Source organism: Cyprinodon tularosa, unplaced genomic scaffold, assembly GCF_016077235.1.
Source record: "Cyprinodon tularosa strain WSP-4 unplaced genomic scaffold, ASM1607723v1 ctg312, whole genome shotgun sequence".
Classification (NCBI taxonomy): Eukaryota; Metazoa; Chordata; class Actinopteri; order Cyprinodontiformes; family Cyprinodontidae; genus Cyprinodon; species Cyprinodon tularosa.
In genome coordinates this window covers 957,088-974,942 of record NW_024039022.1, presented here as the reverse complement: position 1 = coordinate 974,942, position 17,855 = coordinate 957,088, and the positions used below count along the sequence as shown (strand labels likewise).

The 17,855-nt window shown below is 37.5% G+C and overlaps 1 protein-coding gene across 1 annotated transcript in view; it reads right to left on the bottom strand.

Annotated features, from left to right (window-relative positions):
* LOC119788235 (rab11 family-interacting protein 4B-like) overlaps positions 1-17,855 on the bottom strand; it is a 57,761-nt gene that overhangs the window by 26,526 nt on the left and 13,380 nt on the right. Inside the window, exons 2-3 of the mRNA XM_038292441.1 lie at positions 3,277-3,527; positions 2,872-3,057 (exon numbers count right to left, since the gene is read on the bottom strand). Of these exons, the coding sequence (XP_038148369.1) occupies positions 2,872-3,057; positions 3,277-3,527 (437 nt within the window). The remainder of the gene's footprint in view (positions 1-2,871; positions 3,058-3,276; positions 3,528-17,855) is intronic.

Here is a 17,855-nt window from a genome sequence, read left to right as displayed (position 1 = left end):
CTTTATAGCATGAACTACTGAGCTACTCTTTCTCAGTTAAAAGTCTTAATAATGTGGATCAAAACTGGAGATTAAAATCATCTGGATATCGATGGAGTTCGAAATCCTAAAACAAAAAACTGTTTTCCATTCTGACTTGACAGAAATGACTCTTTACAAACTGAAAAACACATAAAAAAAATGATGGGACAAAATACTATGGCAAGTCGATAGTTTGAATTGGAGAGGTTAAAAAACTATATCATGATTATGTGATGCATCTTTTGAGAAATATCTTCTCTCTGCTAGATTTACCATCTGCAGCAACAGCTGGGGTTAAATCCTTGATTACAGTTGTTTAAAATTGAGTTTTAACTCTGAATAGAAAGTTTTGGTTTAAAAAGTTAAGATCTGATTTGTGTGATAATGATTATAAATGATAAATGAAGAGCTATCTGCTAAAAGCAGATGTTACCTCACCTAGAGAATCAAACTTTACTTGATTTAATGAAATGTTTCATATTTAATTTGTTAAAAAGGGGAACTTTTTCCAGAAATAAATGCATGACAATATGCATCAGCTGGTGGTGGAATAACGATCTAATTCCCAAAGTAAATGTAAAAAAGTATAAAAGATAAAGATCACATGCATGTACAGCTTTGCTACTTGCATAGAGGAGCAAAGTCGATCGCCATGACGACAATTAGCGACAGAAGTCAATAGCCCGTGGAGACTGAAAGGATTATGTGTTATAAGCATCGGAAGCTGCTGCATGACGGTTTCTAATCTTATCATATATGATGGCAAATCTTAAAATGTTTCTATATATTGATCTTGAAATGAATAAATTAAGTTCTCTTGGTAAAACATTGACTAAATATTAATGGCAATTATAAAATAAAAATAAAAATCAGTGATTTGATCATTTTCAGTGAAATTTTGAAAGCATGATATAGAGTCCCAAAAAAAGACAACATTGGAATTATGAGATGTTAAAACAAAAGAAGTTAAAACAAAGAATTCCAAAATGTCTGTGTTCACACAAAAAAAAAAAAGAGTAGGTCAGCCCAGTTTTGACAAGTCCATATATTTCAGTTTTTAATGCTTTTAATGCTCTGTCAAGGAGTTTACGTTTTTATGAGAGTTTGTGTTTTTGTCTGTCTGACTGTCTGTGTGCAGGATAACTTGAAAGCATGAAAATGAATTATGTCTTTATCAGAGGTGTCCCTCAAGCCAAGGAAAAATTCCATTACATTTTAGTGATGATCCAGATGATAAAGGCATTTTTAAAAGATTCTCTAACATTGTGAGATGGCAATGGTTGGCAGAACAAGCAGTTCCCCACTAAACCAGAGGTTGGCAGCAGTGACTATTGACAGCTTTAGCATTGGACTCAAAACTGGAAACTCTTTTATGAAAATAAAATTTCATCAGAGGTGCGCCTCATGCCAAGGAAAAACCCATTTAAACTTGATAATGATCCATCATGTGCCAATTTTAGTTATACGTGGGTGACATTGTTTGCTAGTTTTTACTATCATAGAGATATTGATCTCAAAATGATGAGATAAGCTATCAGATTTTTTTTCTTAAGTGCATGCAATAAGTTTAAATGAAAATAGGCGAATGGTGTCAAGTTAAAACCTTTAAGATACACAGGGGCGTGCACAGATAAACACTAGGGGGTGCCAGGGCACCAACACTTTTCCCCTCTGCACAAAAAAGACCCCTCTTGAAATCGTTTTTTGTTTTTTTACACCTATTAGTCTTTGGCCCAAAATACCATTTATGAATTTAAAAGCCTATCAAACCAAGAATCTAGATTTTTGTATTTTTTCTCCACGAGACGTAACAAAACAAAAATATTTACCTACTTCACCAACCGGTTAGTTAATAGCATAACGTCTTTACTGGCCTCTACTGGGCGCCAAGGAATGGTTTAAAAGGCAACTCTTTGATTAAATTAGAAAAAAAATTTACTTAAAGCAGCTCATTGATGTAATTGTGTGTAGATTAAGTTGCATTTTCAATTTCAATGTTTCAATTTTTATCTTGGACTGCAAAAAATGACCTGAATATAATTTTATTTGTCCCCAATCTGAACAGGGAATAAGATGTTCTGTTAGTGGAATGAGAGTTTTTAACCTTAAAACATTATTTTCACATATTATGCACTTAAGATAACAGAGTTGTGTTTTTTAAGGTCTTTTAAAGTATGTCTGAAAATTGTCATATATACCCATTAAACTTGAAGATATTCTGGACTCCTGAGCTTTATATTAGTGAATTAGAATTTTTTTTTTTTTTTAGTGAAACCAATGTGGCATTGCTATCTATGGACTGTGGAAGATCATCAAATGCAAGCATCAGGCATGTTTGGCTGTTGGCGGCTCTCCATGTGATGTATAAGGTGCCCTTTTTCCCCAACTGGAGCACCTGCCCCCAAAAATGTTTGTGCACGCCGTTGGAGGCACAAACTGTCATTCCCAGAGCTCATAATAATTGATTAGACTTACTTTACCAAACAGTTTCATTGCAACCTTTGTCATTAAATTATAGTTGGGGTAAGTAATCGTATTAGTGATTGAAAAAAAAACACCTGACATGCAGATAATCTGTGAAGGCATGTCTGTAGCATTCCCTACACCATGTGACAGTGTAACATATCAAACCATACAGCTGAATGTAAAGCATTTACTTAAGATCTCATTGGCTTAAAGAGTCACGTTGTACCTAAGCCATCCAGGACACATGTTAGTGTCATATCTGAGCCAACGCTTTGATGAATTATTCAAACATGTGGCAACTAAGATAAAAAAGTCATACAGTACAGATTATCGCAAAATTCAAATCAAAGCATGTAAATGTTTCCTCCTTCAGACCTATTTTACCTTGAGGGCACAGATGAGCCGAGGTCGGAGTAGCCGTTAGTTCGAGCGTCGTCGTCTGGAGAAGGGCTGCTGGCAGTGTATTCTGGTTCTTCCCCCTCTCCGTAGTCCTCAAACTGCTCTTCGTTCAGTGAAGCCGAGGAACGTGTGGAGAGGTCAGAGGTTACAGAGATACTAGCCTGAGCACACCTGCAAATGGGAAGAAAACATGCAGGTTAGACTGTGATAGTTGGCTTTTCAAAATGCCTCAAGAAAACATTTGGGAATTTTAGGTAGAAAGTAAAAGCAAACAATAAGGCTTGTTAGATCAAAGCAGTGAAACACCCTGCAAACTGATGACAAAATCATTTCCATAAATGACAGAATGGAAGATGAAGCAGAGGTTAAAATGACTCTAACAGTGCTTACTTCTCCCCAGAGAAAAAGAGATCTCCCAGTGCGTCTTCCTTGTCTACGAGTCTGTTGAGACCTTCGAAAGCGTCAGAGCCTTGGGAGTTTTCCACAGCACTGTCTCTGTCTGACTCCCTCTCTTTGCCCTCTTCTGCTACCCCCTCCACAGTCTCTTCCACCTCTTCAGAGAACAACTGGCATTCTGGGACGGGGTCAGGAGAGGTCCGAGTGCACATGATGACCGGGAAGACCTGCCCCTCCTTGTCAGCCTGCAAAAAGGGCAGAGGAAAATATTAATGGAGATGGAAAGATACAGAGATGTTTCTGAGCTTGAATGTGAATATCGCTCTAGTCCTGGTGGCATTAAGGAACTCTTTGGATCTCTGCAGATGGCAGCAAGGTTGAATCCTGCTTTAAGGTAGATTACCCACTTATTACATTCCTCCACTGAGTCGTTATTAGCCAACACAGGGGGTCCTTAGGGATTTAGGAGGAAAGGCCATTGGGTTAAAGGTCAGGGGTCCCACTCTGCCTCGCCTGTCTCGTGTAAAACAGCAAAAATCTGCTCTTCTGCACCAGTGGCCAACCCTCCTCTTAGCATGACCAAACAGCTAAAATATTAGAGAACTTTATCAGGGTGGAGATAAAGAAAAAGTAGATACTGTGATGGAAAGTAGAGGAAAACGGATGCATCACAGCAGAGGCGTGCACAGACATTTTGGGGGGCAGGTGCTCAGGAGCGGGGGGGGGGGGCACTTTTTAGCGCACGTGTAACACTTAATTATAAAAAAAAATAAACGCATGTTGAATGAAATTTGACTTTTATTTGTAACATTCTCTAAACGTGAGTTTTCAATGGAAAAAAGTCACATCACCAACAGAACAGACTAAAGCATACTTTTTTCATCTGGCTCATCTCCCCGTTTTCCCTCACCCATCTGTTCTCCCTCATCCTGGTCTTTTTCTGTCTCTGTGTCTTCCCTGAACTCTTCCTCATCTCCTGTCCTGGCAGATGTTGATGGTATAGAGCTTCCCTGCTGTGACTGGCTACAATATATTAATAATAACCATCATGACAATAATAATGATAATAATGATAATAATAATAATAATAATAATAGCTTTAACAAATATGCCACATTGGTTTAAATAATGGGCTATTAGGGCAACATGACTGGAAGTCTTGTCACGTGGATATGACTTATGGTAGCCTACAAAATAATAGCTATTTTAATACCTGCTGCACAAACCACTTAAAAATAAAATGTGACCAGCTTTTAAGATTTTTCAATATGATTAACCCTCCTTTCTTGGTATTGTGCTGCAATTACTAAATCAATATACAATTAAGACAATAAAGAGACCAAAATGTGTTAATTTATGTTGCCTAACAAAACCTATACAACAGAAAACGTTTGTCTTAACACATAGATTTGTACAGAAGAGGATTAGGGCCACTGAAAAAAAAAAGTTAACTGATTTTTACATTTTATTTCAGTTTAACATGGGAAAAAAATCAGAATTCTGAATTTTTTATTGTCAGAATTCTGAGATTAAAGTCAGAATACTGAGCAAAAAGTCAGAATTCTCAGCAAAAAGTCAGAATCATGAGAAAAAAGTTAGAATTATGAGATTAAAGTCAGCATTCTGACTTTTTTCCCATACTAAACTGAAATAAAATTTAAAAATCAGTTAACTTTTTTTTTTTTTTCAGTGGCCCTAATCCTCTTCCGTATTTGCAATTGCAAACTCTACCAAAATTATTTGTAGCCTATGTGGTCGTCCTCACGTTATCTGTCATTGGCTTGGGCTACAGTGTAAAACTTTCAGAATCAGAATCACGTTTATTGCCATTGTTAGTGAAGGAGTTCACAAACTAGGAATTTTTTATGGTACAATCGTGCAACATGAAACATACAGTGTTGGGCAAGCTACTTGTCCAGTGTAGTGAGCTAAGCTATCAGCTACTCAACAATAAATTAAGCTTCACTACACAACAGCTACCACCTAAAGAATTATAGCAATGTGTTAAATGTGTTAAAATCTACACTAATGTGTTAAAAGTAGCTTAACTACATCAGAAGCTACTTAACGTTGTACCAACCTAATGTCAATTCAAAATGAGTCTGACACACTAGTTAAAATATTTATTAAAGATCAGCCAATGACATAACGCAGTGTAAACATTGCTTTATGATCAGCATATTAAAATAAAAACTAAAGTAATTACTAGTAGACAAACTAGTAAACAATCTGCTGTTATTAGAACCAAATTAAAGGTACTGTGTAGTGTTCTACACATGGAGACATGGCTATGAGTTTGCATTCAATGGACATCTCTAGGGAAAACAAAACCCTACAAAAGACCTCAATTAAACAGTTGATTCAAGTAACAAACAAAACTGTTTACAAAAGAAGGTGAAAAAATAAAGAAGCTAATTAAGAGATACATATATATATGTCTCACCATTTAATTTAATTTCCACCTACATATTTATTCATTGTATTTTTGGAGGCAATTAATTGAATGCTTATTTATTTATTTATTGAGCATTTATTTATTTATGTATTTATTTTATATACGGTAGAGCTGTTCCTCCATAAATAAAAACATCTTGTCTGTGCAAAGCCTAAAAACTGATTTATGTAAACATCCTGTCAGGTAAACTAGGCCATGAAAACACAATATGGAAGTTTCACTACTGCTCTCTAATTAGAGTATCTTAGTGGCACATAGATATGGGAGAATTATCCTGCCATAATGCAAGAGCACATCATTTCAATTTGAGAAAAGAATTTAATCTTCTTGCTCTCAAAACTTATAATGCTCACGCTCAAAACATGCGCTCTCTCTCAAATATTTTCTCTTCTCTCTTTGTTTCTTCTCTCAGATTTAATCCTTCTTGCACAGATATTTTCTCCTCTCGCTTGCCTCCTTTTCTTCGCGCACAAACCGCGCTCTGTTACGCTCGCAAACCCGTAGGCTCTGCTTGCGGATTTGTTTTGCTCTCTCAGACTGCAGTTGGATCGTTGCCTAGCAACCTTTCCAGCCAATAGAACGACAGCCTCGGAAAGGGTGCGCTTGTTTAACTCTACTGAGTGTGCCTCCGCTACTATGCCACTTATAAGAGCGTCAGCTGAAACTGCTATTTACAGTAGCTTGTGGCTGATTGTTGTTTCAAAATAGAAAACCTGGTTTCATTTCTTAGTTTTGCCCTGGATTTTGTAGCGTTTGTGGACGCTGCGTCGCTACTTGATCAAAACAATAACGTTGCTACAGGAAAGTTACTTGATAAATAAAGCAGCGACGCTACGGTCAAGCTACTGGAAAATGTAGTTAAACTAATAGCTTCGCTACATGTAGCGGCGCTACTGCCCATCACTGGAAACATATAATATGGAATAGGTAAATAAAATTATAAAAATATCTAAAAACTGTGGGTATACGTCATGCAATAAAATAGACTAATGTATACACTTAAAGCTACAGTGTGTAATAATTACAGGCATATAAAGTCAGAAATTTAATATATTATACATAACTATGTTATTTATCATCACCTATGAGCTCAGCCTTTTAACCATAATATTTGCGTTGCCTTAGAATTCGTTATTTATAATTACATAGGAGCGGGTCTCGCAGCCATGGAGGCAGACATCTTTGCGCTACGGCAAGCGCAGAGCCAACAAACTAGCGATTGCGAGATCTCCCATTACGCTTGAAAATAACTACGGCAAGTTGAGAGAGATTAACTGAGACGGTACTGAACAGTAGATGGCAGTATTATGCCTGAGAAGCGTTTAGTCTGCCTGAAACCAAAGAAGAAGAAGAAGCAGGTATACTGCGCCTCAGTAACAAGAAAGGTGAACAAGGCGGCAGGCGTGAGTGACTTTGCAAACTGTTTGGCACTGTGTGGCCAAACATCAGATGAATGGAGGATCATGCCTACTCTGTATCACAACGAAAAGCGGCGGACACCGAACCCCCGTCATCTAAGAAGCGGAAACACGAGAATAAACGCAAGCGTGACAAGAAACGACAAAAAACACGGATCAACATTGGCACGGCATTTACACGATGGAAGTCACTGATGGAGGAAAAAGGTTTTCAAAGTGACGCTCAAGTTGCCAGTTTTCTCTTGGACAGGTAATTAATCCTACACACACGATTGTCTAATATCACTGCAGTTTTTGGAGCACAGGATGCTCAGACCTGTCTAAAACAATAACATGCTGCGTGATGATGCTGTTACTCTCCAGTATACTTATTCAGCAACGTCCCTGACGTTTCACAGGTAATGATTCAGTAATTTTCTGTAAAATAATTTTCTGGATATATACCTCGGTTACTTCTCTCCGGCTCCTTTGGAGCCATGCAAAGCAGCTCACCAAAACGTCACAACGATGTAGAAAAAATAACGGGTATATTTATTATCTAAAGTCTACATGAAATCTATACCCTACACAGACTAATGAAAAACTATCTGTAAAATTATCTATGTAAACAAACCTCATCACTTGAGAAGGTAGGTGATGCCGACGTCGTGGAAGACATTTTGTCCCGTAACGCTCGCCGTACTGTTGGGGGGGAGAAGCGGTGGGGGGGAGACGTTCATGTTGCTGCAGTCTGCAGTCTGACCGCTAGATGTCGCTGAAAATTACACACTGTAGCTTTAAGATAAAAAATATGGATACAAAATATAAAAAGTAAAATAGCATCTTACAAGGAGACAACTAGTTTATCTGGTGACCAGTCGGCAAAATGCGTGTTTGGTGCTGCTGAATGAGACATTTTAATGCACAACAAAATGATTCTGCTTGATCTGTATATTACCTGGCTAATGGGGCACGGGAGAAGCAGCCTGTCAGCGACCGTTCCTGCTATCTGAAAACTGCTATGATGCTGCACATCTGGCATGCCCTGCGGGCGACCGAGCGAGTTCACGTGACAAAGGAAGAGAGAGAGGCTGGTCGTTTGTGTGCAAGTAGGTCGGTCATTTCGGGGCATTGTTTCAGTCGTTTTTAATGGCTCAGGTTTTCAAAAGATAATTTCAAAACCGACCTCAGTAAAATCTTAATAATAATAATAATAAAAATAAAAAAACCAGTTTCAAAAGGGCATTTTCTTTGATAGAGGGCAAACTTCCTAGTGCTTTAGCACCACCTAGTGTCTATGTGTGCACGCCCCTGCATCACAGTGGATGAAGGTGCAGGACGGGAATAAAGCTAATAAACAACAAAACAAGTAGAACATCAGCAACAAAGAGGAGAATTTGTGTGTTTTAGGCAAGTAATAGAGTGTTGACAGAAATAATGAAGGGAACTATAAGTTCCCTGTTTTAATCCTAACTAAATTAATATTTTAAAGTATTTCAAGACAGAACACTTTCTGTTCAAAGTCACTGCTATGGAGGGATGATGGACGGACCAGAGGTTTCCAAACCTTTCAGCCATTGAATAGTACAATAACAGACAGAGTATTCAAACCTTTTTACAAATTAACTGTATGTATTTGCAACAAATACATTTAGTATTGTCATTTTCTAAGTGATATTTTGAAAAGGTATAACAATATCATTTTAATTGATCATGTATATGTGTACATATAAATATATATATATATATATATATATAAAATAATAATTTTTTTTTTTAGGACAATCGCAAGACCACAAGCTTGATGATCCACGACTCCAACTTTGCAATGAGACAGACCACCGGAGAGATGAATGAAGAATACAAACAAATGGAAAATGAAGGTAAAGATATACAAATATTTATCCATACTTCATTTTTGTAGTGATCCAGACCTAAAAAAATATATAAATATTTTTTCCTCTACATCGCACTACAAATAGTTATTTAGTTTAGTTGAAAGTAAATAGCTATGTGCAAAATCAACTCATTACCAAGCAACTAGAACAGGCACCAAAGAACAGTTTTATAAACAAGTCAACAGCTGAACACAAATAGTGGGCTGTGCTCTGTAACAAAGACCCAACTGGGGGTCTGAGGCTGAGTCATAGTGAACACAACAAAAGAAGAAGAAAGGTCCTCTTAGCATTCCTGCCCTGCAGTGGAGAAGGACACACACTGTGTGACGCGGTAGGGGGAGAAACTGGAAAACTCCAAACAAACTCACCAATAATGTCAACAATGTTCAACCTGCAGAATATACGCTGCAAATATTAAAGGATAAGCCCGGTCATATTCAGACTTCAAACTTCTGAAAGTACTTTAAATTGAAATTATAACATCCTGTTCAATAAATGATAAGTGTTTTTAATTGAGAGTAATTTTCATTTGAATGAGCTTCACTGGAGGCATCCATGTTTGTCAAAGAACACTACTGCCGACTAAAGGCCCATTCATACCTCACGTAAAAGACGGATACGGATACGTGTGGAGTGTTTCATACGTTCTAACCGTCGATTTCGTCCTTACTTTGACACGAAAATTGGGAGCTTACGCTTACGAACGAAACGGATCAATACGGAGCAATACTACCGGAAACGGTGGGGGCGCTATTGAGTTTTTAGTACAAAATGTCAACAGAATCAGGTCTTGGACCATCGCCATGTTTTGATCAATGACGAATCATTGGCGCCCAGCATTGCCACCTAGAGGAAATATGGGTTATTGCGCACCTCAACGGACGGAGGTATGAAGGACTCAACGGATAGAACGCACGGACAGAAATACGGACGTGCAGGCCAAACGTGAGGTATGAATGGGCCTTAACGGTTTGTGACGTCACGGTGCGGTATCAGGCGTTGATCAAATCCTAGTGCTGTATTTGGTGTTTGTCACAAAGCGCTATTATCAAAGTCATCATGAAAACATTGTTCTTCGAAATGTTTGCTACCTATTACATGTTTTTTTTTCTCTGGCCAGAAGTTTGATGGTAAATCCTCCTTCTTCAAGTTGGCAATCCAATGACAAACCCATCTGTGGTGCTTCGTGAATTGGAAAGGTGAAATAACTAATTAGTAGGGATGCACGATATTGGGATTTTGGCCGATATCCGATATTTTAAAACTCATGTAGCCGATAACCGATATCGATACCAATGTTAAAGCTGGACAAAAATAAGTAGTCATTGAAAATAGCAGTTTTGTTATCCATTTCTGACACTTTGAAAAATAATATACTCAAATATATTTTCATATGCTGATATCAAATTGATTTTTAAAAACGCGGTATCGATCTATTTTACTTTCAAAATCTCGTGAAATTTCATCGTTCTGTTACAAACTCTCGTGATATTTTGCAAATTCTTGTGAGATTTTGTTAGTAAAATAGATCGATACCGCGTCAATATATCAACATATAAAAATATGGCAACATTTCGTGAATTTTCGGGGGATTTCGTAGCATAACGATGACATATAGCAATATTTAATTAGTAAAAGAGATTGATATGGTGTTTTTAAATGGCAATATATCAGCATATGAAGATATTGGGATATTTTAATGTATCAATATTTTTTCCCTCGTCTTTAGAAGTTTTTAAGTCTGTAAAAAAGAAGTTTTTGAGGAAGAAGAAGAAGTAGTATTTTTTTATTTTTATTTTTTTTTAGACTATAAAAAACTCAGAAGCTGATCAAATATCGGGTTAAATATCGGTGGGGTGGCCGATGTCCGATATTCAGTTTTAAGGCCGATACAGGCCGATACCGATACGGGGCCGATTATATATTATACGGTTGACGGTTCAAGCCCCGACTCCGACTTTCAGTGTCGTTATGTCCTTGGGCAAGACACTTCACCTGCATCATCTACTGATGGTGGTCAGATGGTGGCGCCAGTGTACGGCAGCCTCACCTCTGTCAGTGAGAGCCCCAGGGCAGCTGTGGCTACAATGTAGCTTGCCACTATCAATGTGTGCGTGAATGGGTGAATGAATGTAGTGTAAAGCGCTTTGGTCAGGTCTCCTAACTTGAATAAAGGCGCTATATAAGTACATGCCATTTACCATTTACCACCATTTACCATTTAAAGTGGGGAGAATAGCGCTCGGCTTACCGCACCGTGACGTCACTGCCGGAAGATGTCAGTACTCAGGTGTTACTATATCTGTGCAAAAATAGTGGGTCCCGGACTCAGCGATCGTGGCGAAAAATATAGTTTTTCGCTAAATTAATCAAATCCCTGCAAACGTATTAGCTTTAGGAATAGATAATGTTCCATTGATTATTCCTTGCTAACTGGACCTTTATTTTAAAATGACCACTAATATGAGGTGTGACAGGACGTTCATCCACACCCTTTGGGAAAAAGCATGTGAATAATGCATGTGCAGAGCTCCGAATGTTATTATCCAATCAAATATGGCCGTATGAAAAAGCAACTTTCTGTTAAACCATTTAAGTGGCTGTGTTTCCCTTGGTGGCAACAACAATTGCCAAACATCTGTAAAAAAACAGAAATTAGTCTTTTAAATCGATATTTCATGATTTTGCTTTAGTTTTCCTTTTTACCAAATCTACTGAAAAAAGATGTTAAAAGTCATCATCATAACTCTAATAGTCAATGTGTTGCTATTTTAAAAGCAGTAGAAAACATTTATTTTGAACCACAGAAGTTACATATTTATTATTATTTATTAACAACATTAAATAAATACATATTTTTATTACTCATTTTGTAGTGTGAAATATACAAAAAGGGCTAAGTAATCTTAGTTAATTAGAAAAATAGTCTACAACAACAGCAAGTATGAGTACAATTGAGCTATTTATTATTAACCAATAGGTTACAGAAAATAAACAGAAGCAGACAGAGGAAGACTGTTTCTATCAGCTTGCTTATATACTAAAAATAAGATGCATGTAGATTTATTTCAAAACTAATTTTTTGGCTGACATTGGACCAATATCCAATCTTAATATTTGATCATGACATCCGTGGCTATTTTAACTCAAACTATCAGTGAAACTCTCAGACTGACCAAAACCAAATCTCTGTTTCAGCACCTTGGCTTAATTTGACACCATGTTAGAATCCTAAGGCAGCCAAGTTGAAATGTTAAAGCAAACACTGGGACATGCATATGTATTTCTCTACAAGCAGCTCTGGATCAGACTGCTGAGAATGATAAAAAGAAATTCACATCCTGTGCGTGTTCTCAGCCTCAGGGATTCAACTGCCACCACATGAGCCTACGCACTGCTTTAGGCTGTTAGAAATCCAGGCACAAAAACATGGCCGTCCTGCCACATAGCATCAAGGGCTGCAAGTGGTTTTGAACTCTTGGTAAGATCTGTGGCACTTCTTACAAGAAAGATGCTGCTCGGAGCCTTATACCCAGGAAAGAAAAGTTTAGCTCATTAAATGCTTTTGCCCCTGATGAATTAATTCCTAATAGGAAAAACTCCTATAACCTAAATATGGACCAATTCAAAAAGTCTGCATGTCATTTACAAAGATTTATGTTCAGCTTGCATAAATGAGCCATAGAAATAAAGAATAGAATAGAAAAGAATAGGATATAACAGAAATTGTGTAGGCAATCTAAAGAAAATATGAAGATATTAAATAACAGAATGAGTTAACACAGAAATCCTAAGACATGTAACAGTGATATTTTTAAGACATTCAAATGCATTAACAATATCACACATTTCATCCCAAAGCCAGCTTCAGTTAAATGCATCAAATGTGTTCTTTGTCTACAGAAAGTATTGAGAACACTGTTAAAAAGGTATTTTCTGTATTTTTTCCTGGCAAACTCAAACCACCGTTTCATAGAAGAACTTTTCATTTGTGTTCAAAGGAGTCGACCAACTTCTGCTCTGTCTTAAGGTTTGGTGTAAATAATAAAATAATGATAAAAAAAATAATAATTTTTCTTTATTCAGTCCATAAAATATTGCTCCTTTCCTCTTGAGGCCAGTAACTAAGCTTTTTTATGTGTTTGAACCTCTTAATAAACAGGACTTTGCAGGAACTTCTTATGAATAGCTTGGTCTTAAAATATTTCTAACAAAAACTAAAAGTGATCTGGAATTTTGTTGAATAAATGCATCTGGACATTAAAACTCTGCACTGCAACTTATATGCATTACTTATTCATTTTTTTCTAATTTAATGGTATTATTTGCTGCAGCAGCTGACCTACTTAAAATGAATACACAAAATTATTCAGTTTGACTTAGTCTCTCAAGTGATGCTACAGCAAAGAAGATAAAGACAGAAAGCATCCAATTTCCATTTCAACTGTAGTTGTGGTTGACAGCGGATTTATTTTGGCATGATATAATGAAACGTTAAGAATCTGTCTCGACACATTACAGCTGGTTTCTTCACGTGTCACAATCAATTAAATGCCTCCTGCTATGCGCCATGTATGCTGCAAAACCAACAGAACTATTCTGCAAGCAGACAAGGACTCAGACACCTTTATAGAAGGTCTGTTTCCACAGACGGGGAAACGGATGCGAAGCATAAATAGTAAAAAAAACAACAAAGTGAAAAAGAAAGAAGAAGGTCAGCTCATTGGGGAGGAAGATATGCAAAACCCTGCATTATTTACATCAACAGCAGCTAGCATAGTGACAGGAAAGGGCTAAAAGGACACAAAACCAAAGGTTTTTGTAAGGCTGTAAATAAATGAGGCACAAACATGAGACATGAGACTGAAAACAAGCCAAATACAACAGTTTGTGTTCAACTAGGAATAAGTAAAATACAACAAAACATTTATAAAAGCTGTGAATTGAACAGTGTGAAGATATCCGAAACGTACCATGTTGAGTCATGTAATTTCTATGCTTTAGTAGTTGAGCAACATTGTGGAGGATTAGAGCAATAAAAACATTGAGCTGTAGATGTGAAACAGCTACTGTTGTTCACCAGGGAGGACGGCCAAACAGTTTTCTCAATGCAAGTGCAACTGTAGGGAAACAGGTGAGTGTCACTGATCCTGCAGAGTTTCGCAAAGCTGGGCCCACAAACAGAAACCTAGCAATAGGGTTTTACAGGGGATGTTTCGCAACAGCTGAGGACAGTGTTGCAAATCTTCACTATAAAGAAACATCTCTGAGACACCGGATGTAAACCAACAATGAAGGTTCTGCTTCCAGTAGCAGAATACGATTCAGCTCAATTCCTGAAAAACACTCTGTGACCTTTTACTGCTGAGATGCGTCAGCGCCTACTCATCTTTCTAAAGGTTTGTCATATTCGGTCACATCTGAACCACAATTCTGATGTTTGACAGAGCGACATAAACTGGTGGCTGGTAAGGTTGGAGGAAAAGTATATATTGTTTCAATGACCGAAAAAAAAAAAGGTTCATGGTTAATTTTTATTCAGTCCCCTCTATTCTTACATCCCTGAAAAAATTTCACTGAAATACCACACATTACATGAGATAACTAACAAATCATTGGACAGTGTTACTAACATAATGCATAAACTTGTAGAACTAGAGAGCTCCCTCAGGAACAGTGTGCTGCATCTGAAATGCACCAGTGAGCGTTATCACACATCCTTTCTTTGTTGTTGTTTTTCTATCCACGGAAACCGTTGTTGTTTTCGTCGATGACGAAATGATTTTGTTGACGCTCCTTTTTTTCATGATAATGATGAGAACTGATGAGGCAAACATGGATCTTTGATGACGGAAAAATTATTAGTCATTGGTTTGAGTTTTCGTTTGAAGGGATGAGACTAAATAAAAATTTAAGCAGGTGGTCTGTTCTCCAGTCCAGTCCTCAAGAGCTACCATCCTGTAACTTTTAGATGCATCTCTTCTCTAACACACCTGAATCTAAAGCCTCATTTAAGCTCAAGCTCCTCATTTAGCTCAGCAGAGGCAAGGTAACGAGCCACTCATTTGATTCAGGTGTATTAAAAATGGTTGCATCAAAAAGTTGCAGGATAGTAGCTCTTGAGGACTGGACTTGAGCTTGCCTGGACTAAGCAATATCAGCTGTGCTGCCGCATCCTGTTTGCTCATGCTGCCCACCTGGCGTCCAGCGGCACATATTCTGCATGACCACAGATGGCCCATGGCAGCAGCGGCAGGAGTGAAATTAAGCCGGAATGGTCCGGGACTACGCTCTCAACTCTGACAGCTGTGCTTGCGCAGTCTTTGTGCACGCTTAGCTCCACAGTGATGGTTCATTCTCAGCAGTACGGCTCTTCCTGACCCTCGCTACTTAATAAACTATATGTGGCTGAACTTCCTCTGCCAAGCGTAAAAATCCTTTTGTCTAACTATCAAGATTTGATTTGTTCCGGCTCACAAGACGTGATGCTAAATCTTCTTTTATTTATAACAAGAGGAATCCCTAAATAACATCCAGAGCAAATACTTCATGGCACACTGTTTATCTTTGGATAAAGACCCAGATGAAAAGGTACGTAGATCTTATCTTTCTCGCATAGTTCTTGTTTCTATCTATTTTAATATTTCAACTTTTTAGTTATATGTTGAAATATTAAATATTAGGTCAGGATTGTCATTGCATTATACATCAGACCCCTGTTTATTTAAATCTTCTTTGACCCCGGAGCAGCGGTAACCAAGGGGCAAAATCTCCGAAATAAAGCCAAAAGTACCAAAGTAAAAATAAGAATTTTTTGGTTCTTTTCTTTTTTTGGAGCAATGAGGATTTTATTGATCTGTGTGTTAGTAGATCAGGAAGTGTTTGCTTTGGGATGGAAACTTTGTATCTCTAAAACCATTCCTTTATTGTACATTTTGTTAGCTTGTATGTCTGCTATATTAACCAATATGATGTGTTGAACTAGATCTGCTATTTTCACAAATTTTGTGAGAAACTTTTGTATAAAGTAGGGCTTAATTTATAAAAAGTTTATTTAATTGTATAAATCAAAATTTTCTGTCCAACAGCAATAATAGACAGAAAACCCAGCAATTGTATTATCTAGGCAAGAGCTACAAGTCTGGTAAAGAAACTGGTTGTTATTCAAAATTGTACAGGCTAACTGTTTTCTGAAATGCAACATAAAACTGACTAAAACTGGACTAAAACTTTTTCAAGTTTTAGTCGTCTAAAACTTTTAGAACTGCATGCCTGACCTTACCTTTCACTTTGCTGCAGGTAGGTGCTAATTTTCCCACTAAATAAAAAAAATAATCCTATTTCTATTCTATAATAGGTAAAAATACTCAAATTATTTAATTATATCTCAGACGGAATCAAGTGGTTTTTGTTAAGGCCTTGGAGGTTTGTTAGAGAACATAAGTGAAACAAACAAGCTCTCTATGGAGACCAGATAAGTCAGGGAGGGAAAGTTCAAAGTAAGCATTTAAATTGTAATTAGTTTATACACCATTTTTTTAATCGGTTCAATCCACTATCTGAAAGACAGAGTAAAGCACCAATTTAAACCTACAAAGACATGGCCGTCCATCTTATCTAACAGGCCACTAAAGAAGAGTAATAAACAGCTGGAGGAGCAGTCAGAAGAATCTGTTGGCGAGGCAACTATAGCCATGCACTCCAAAAATCTGACTTTATAAAGGCAAGATGTAGACTACAGAGAAAAGAGCCACATTTGAGAGACGTCTGGTCAAATGGTAGCTTTTTAGCCCACAACCCTATGGGGAGTTGAAAATCAGCAATACAGCCTCAACGCAGCAACCCACAGCAGAAGATGGAGGCAGAAGAGTGCAAAAGACTTAAAATGGGTTCTGGAGGGAACAAAAACAGAATAAGTGACTCCAGAACCACACGCTTTCAATAAAGTGATTTGGATCAAAGCATTGCTGTGTGCTTTAATGGCCAAGTCAAAGAGAGAACTTTTAAAAGCATGTTCATAGACACCCCCCATCCAATCCAATAAGGCTGTCGGTATTTCTATTTCAAAACCCTGAATTAACAAAGCTGGTAGAGACATACCTCAAAGAACTTGTAGCTCTCCCTGCTACAAACATGGCTGTACAAAGTACTGCCTCAGGGAAGCGGAGGACAAATATAGCCAAGGCTCTTTAAAATGTTAAGGGGGGAAAATACTAAACACCAGGTTTGGGGATGAAACATGACTAAATGTGAAAAGGTTCAAGAGGTATGACTACTGTCGTGAGACAAAACCTTCTGTAAGCGCTTCTTCTAAAATGCACATTCCTAAATATCTTAAAAAGGAAGTATTATCAGGAGTTAACTGGCAGCCTGACTAACGTAGCAGTGCTGAGAAACACATTTACAGTAGATGCAAACATAGACGATGTGGGATCAGAGGGATACAACAGGAGGCGAGCTCAACTGGTATCAGATCCATTCAAAACAGCAGGTGTTAACAGTTTCTCCAATAACTTGTATTTTACTGATGAAACTTTGCTCTAAGTTGTGACAGCAGACGGGAAGTGACATTTTAGTAACTCTTTGTACTTAAAAAATATTTCTTTGTTCTGGTACAAGAACATGCGCTTACAGCAACAATCTCTACGTGACGAACAGAAAGATACCACACTTTTGAACCATTGGACGCAGCATTTTGTCTAACTTCAACCAATGTATGCCTAGAAATGTCTCTCTAAAACCTGACATCAATAAAGAACATAGCTAATAAGACAACAGATTGTAATCAGACCATCCTGATTTTGAGTTCTCATTTTGTTTTAT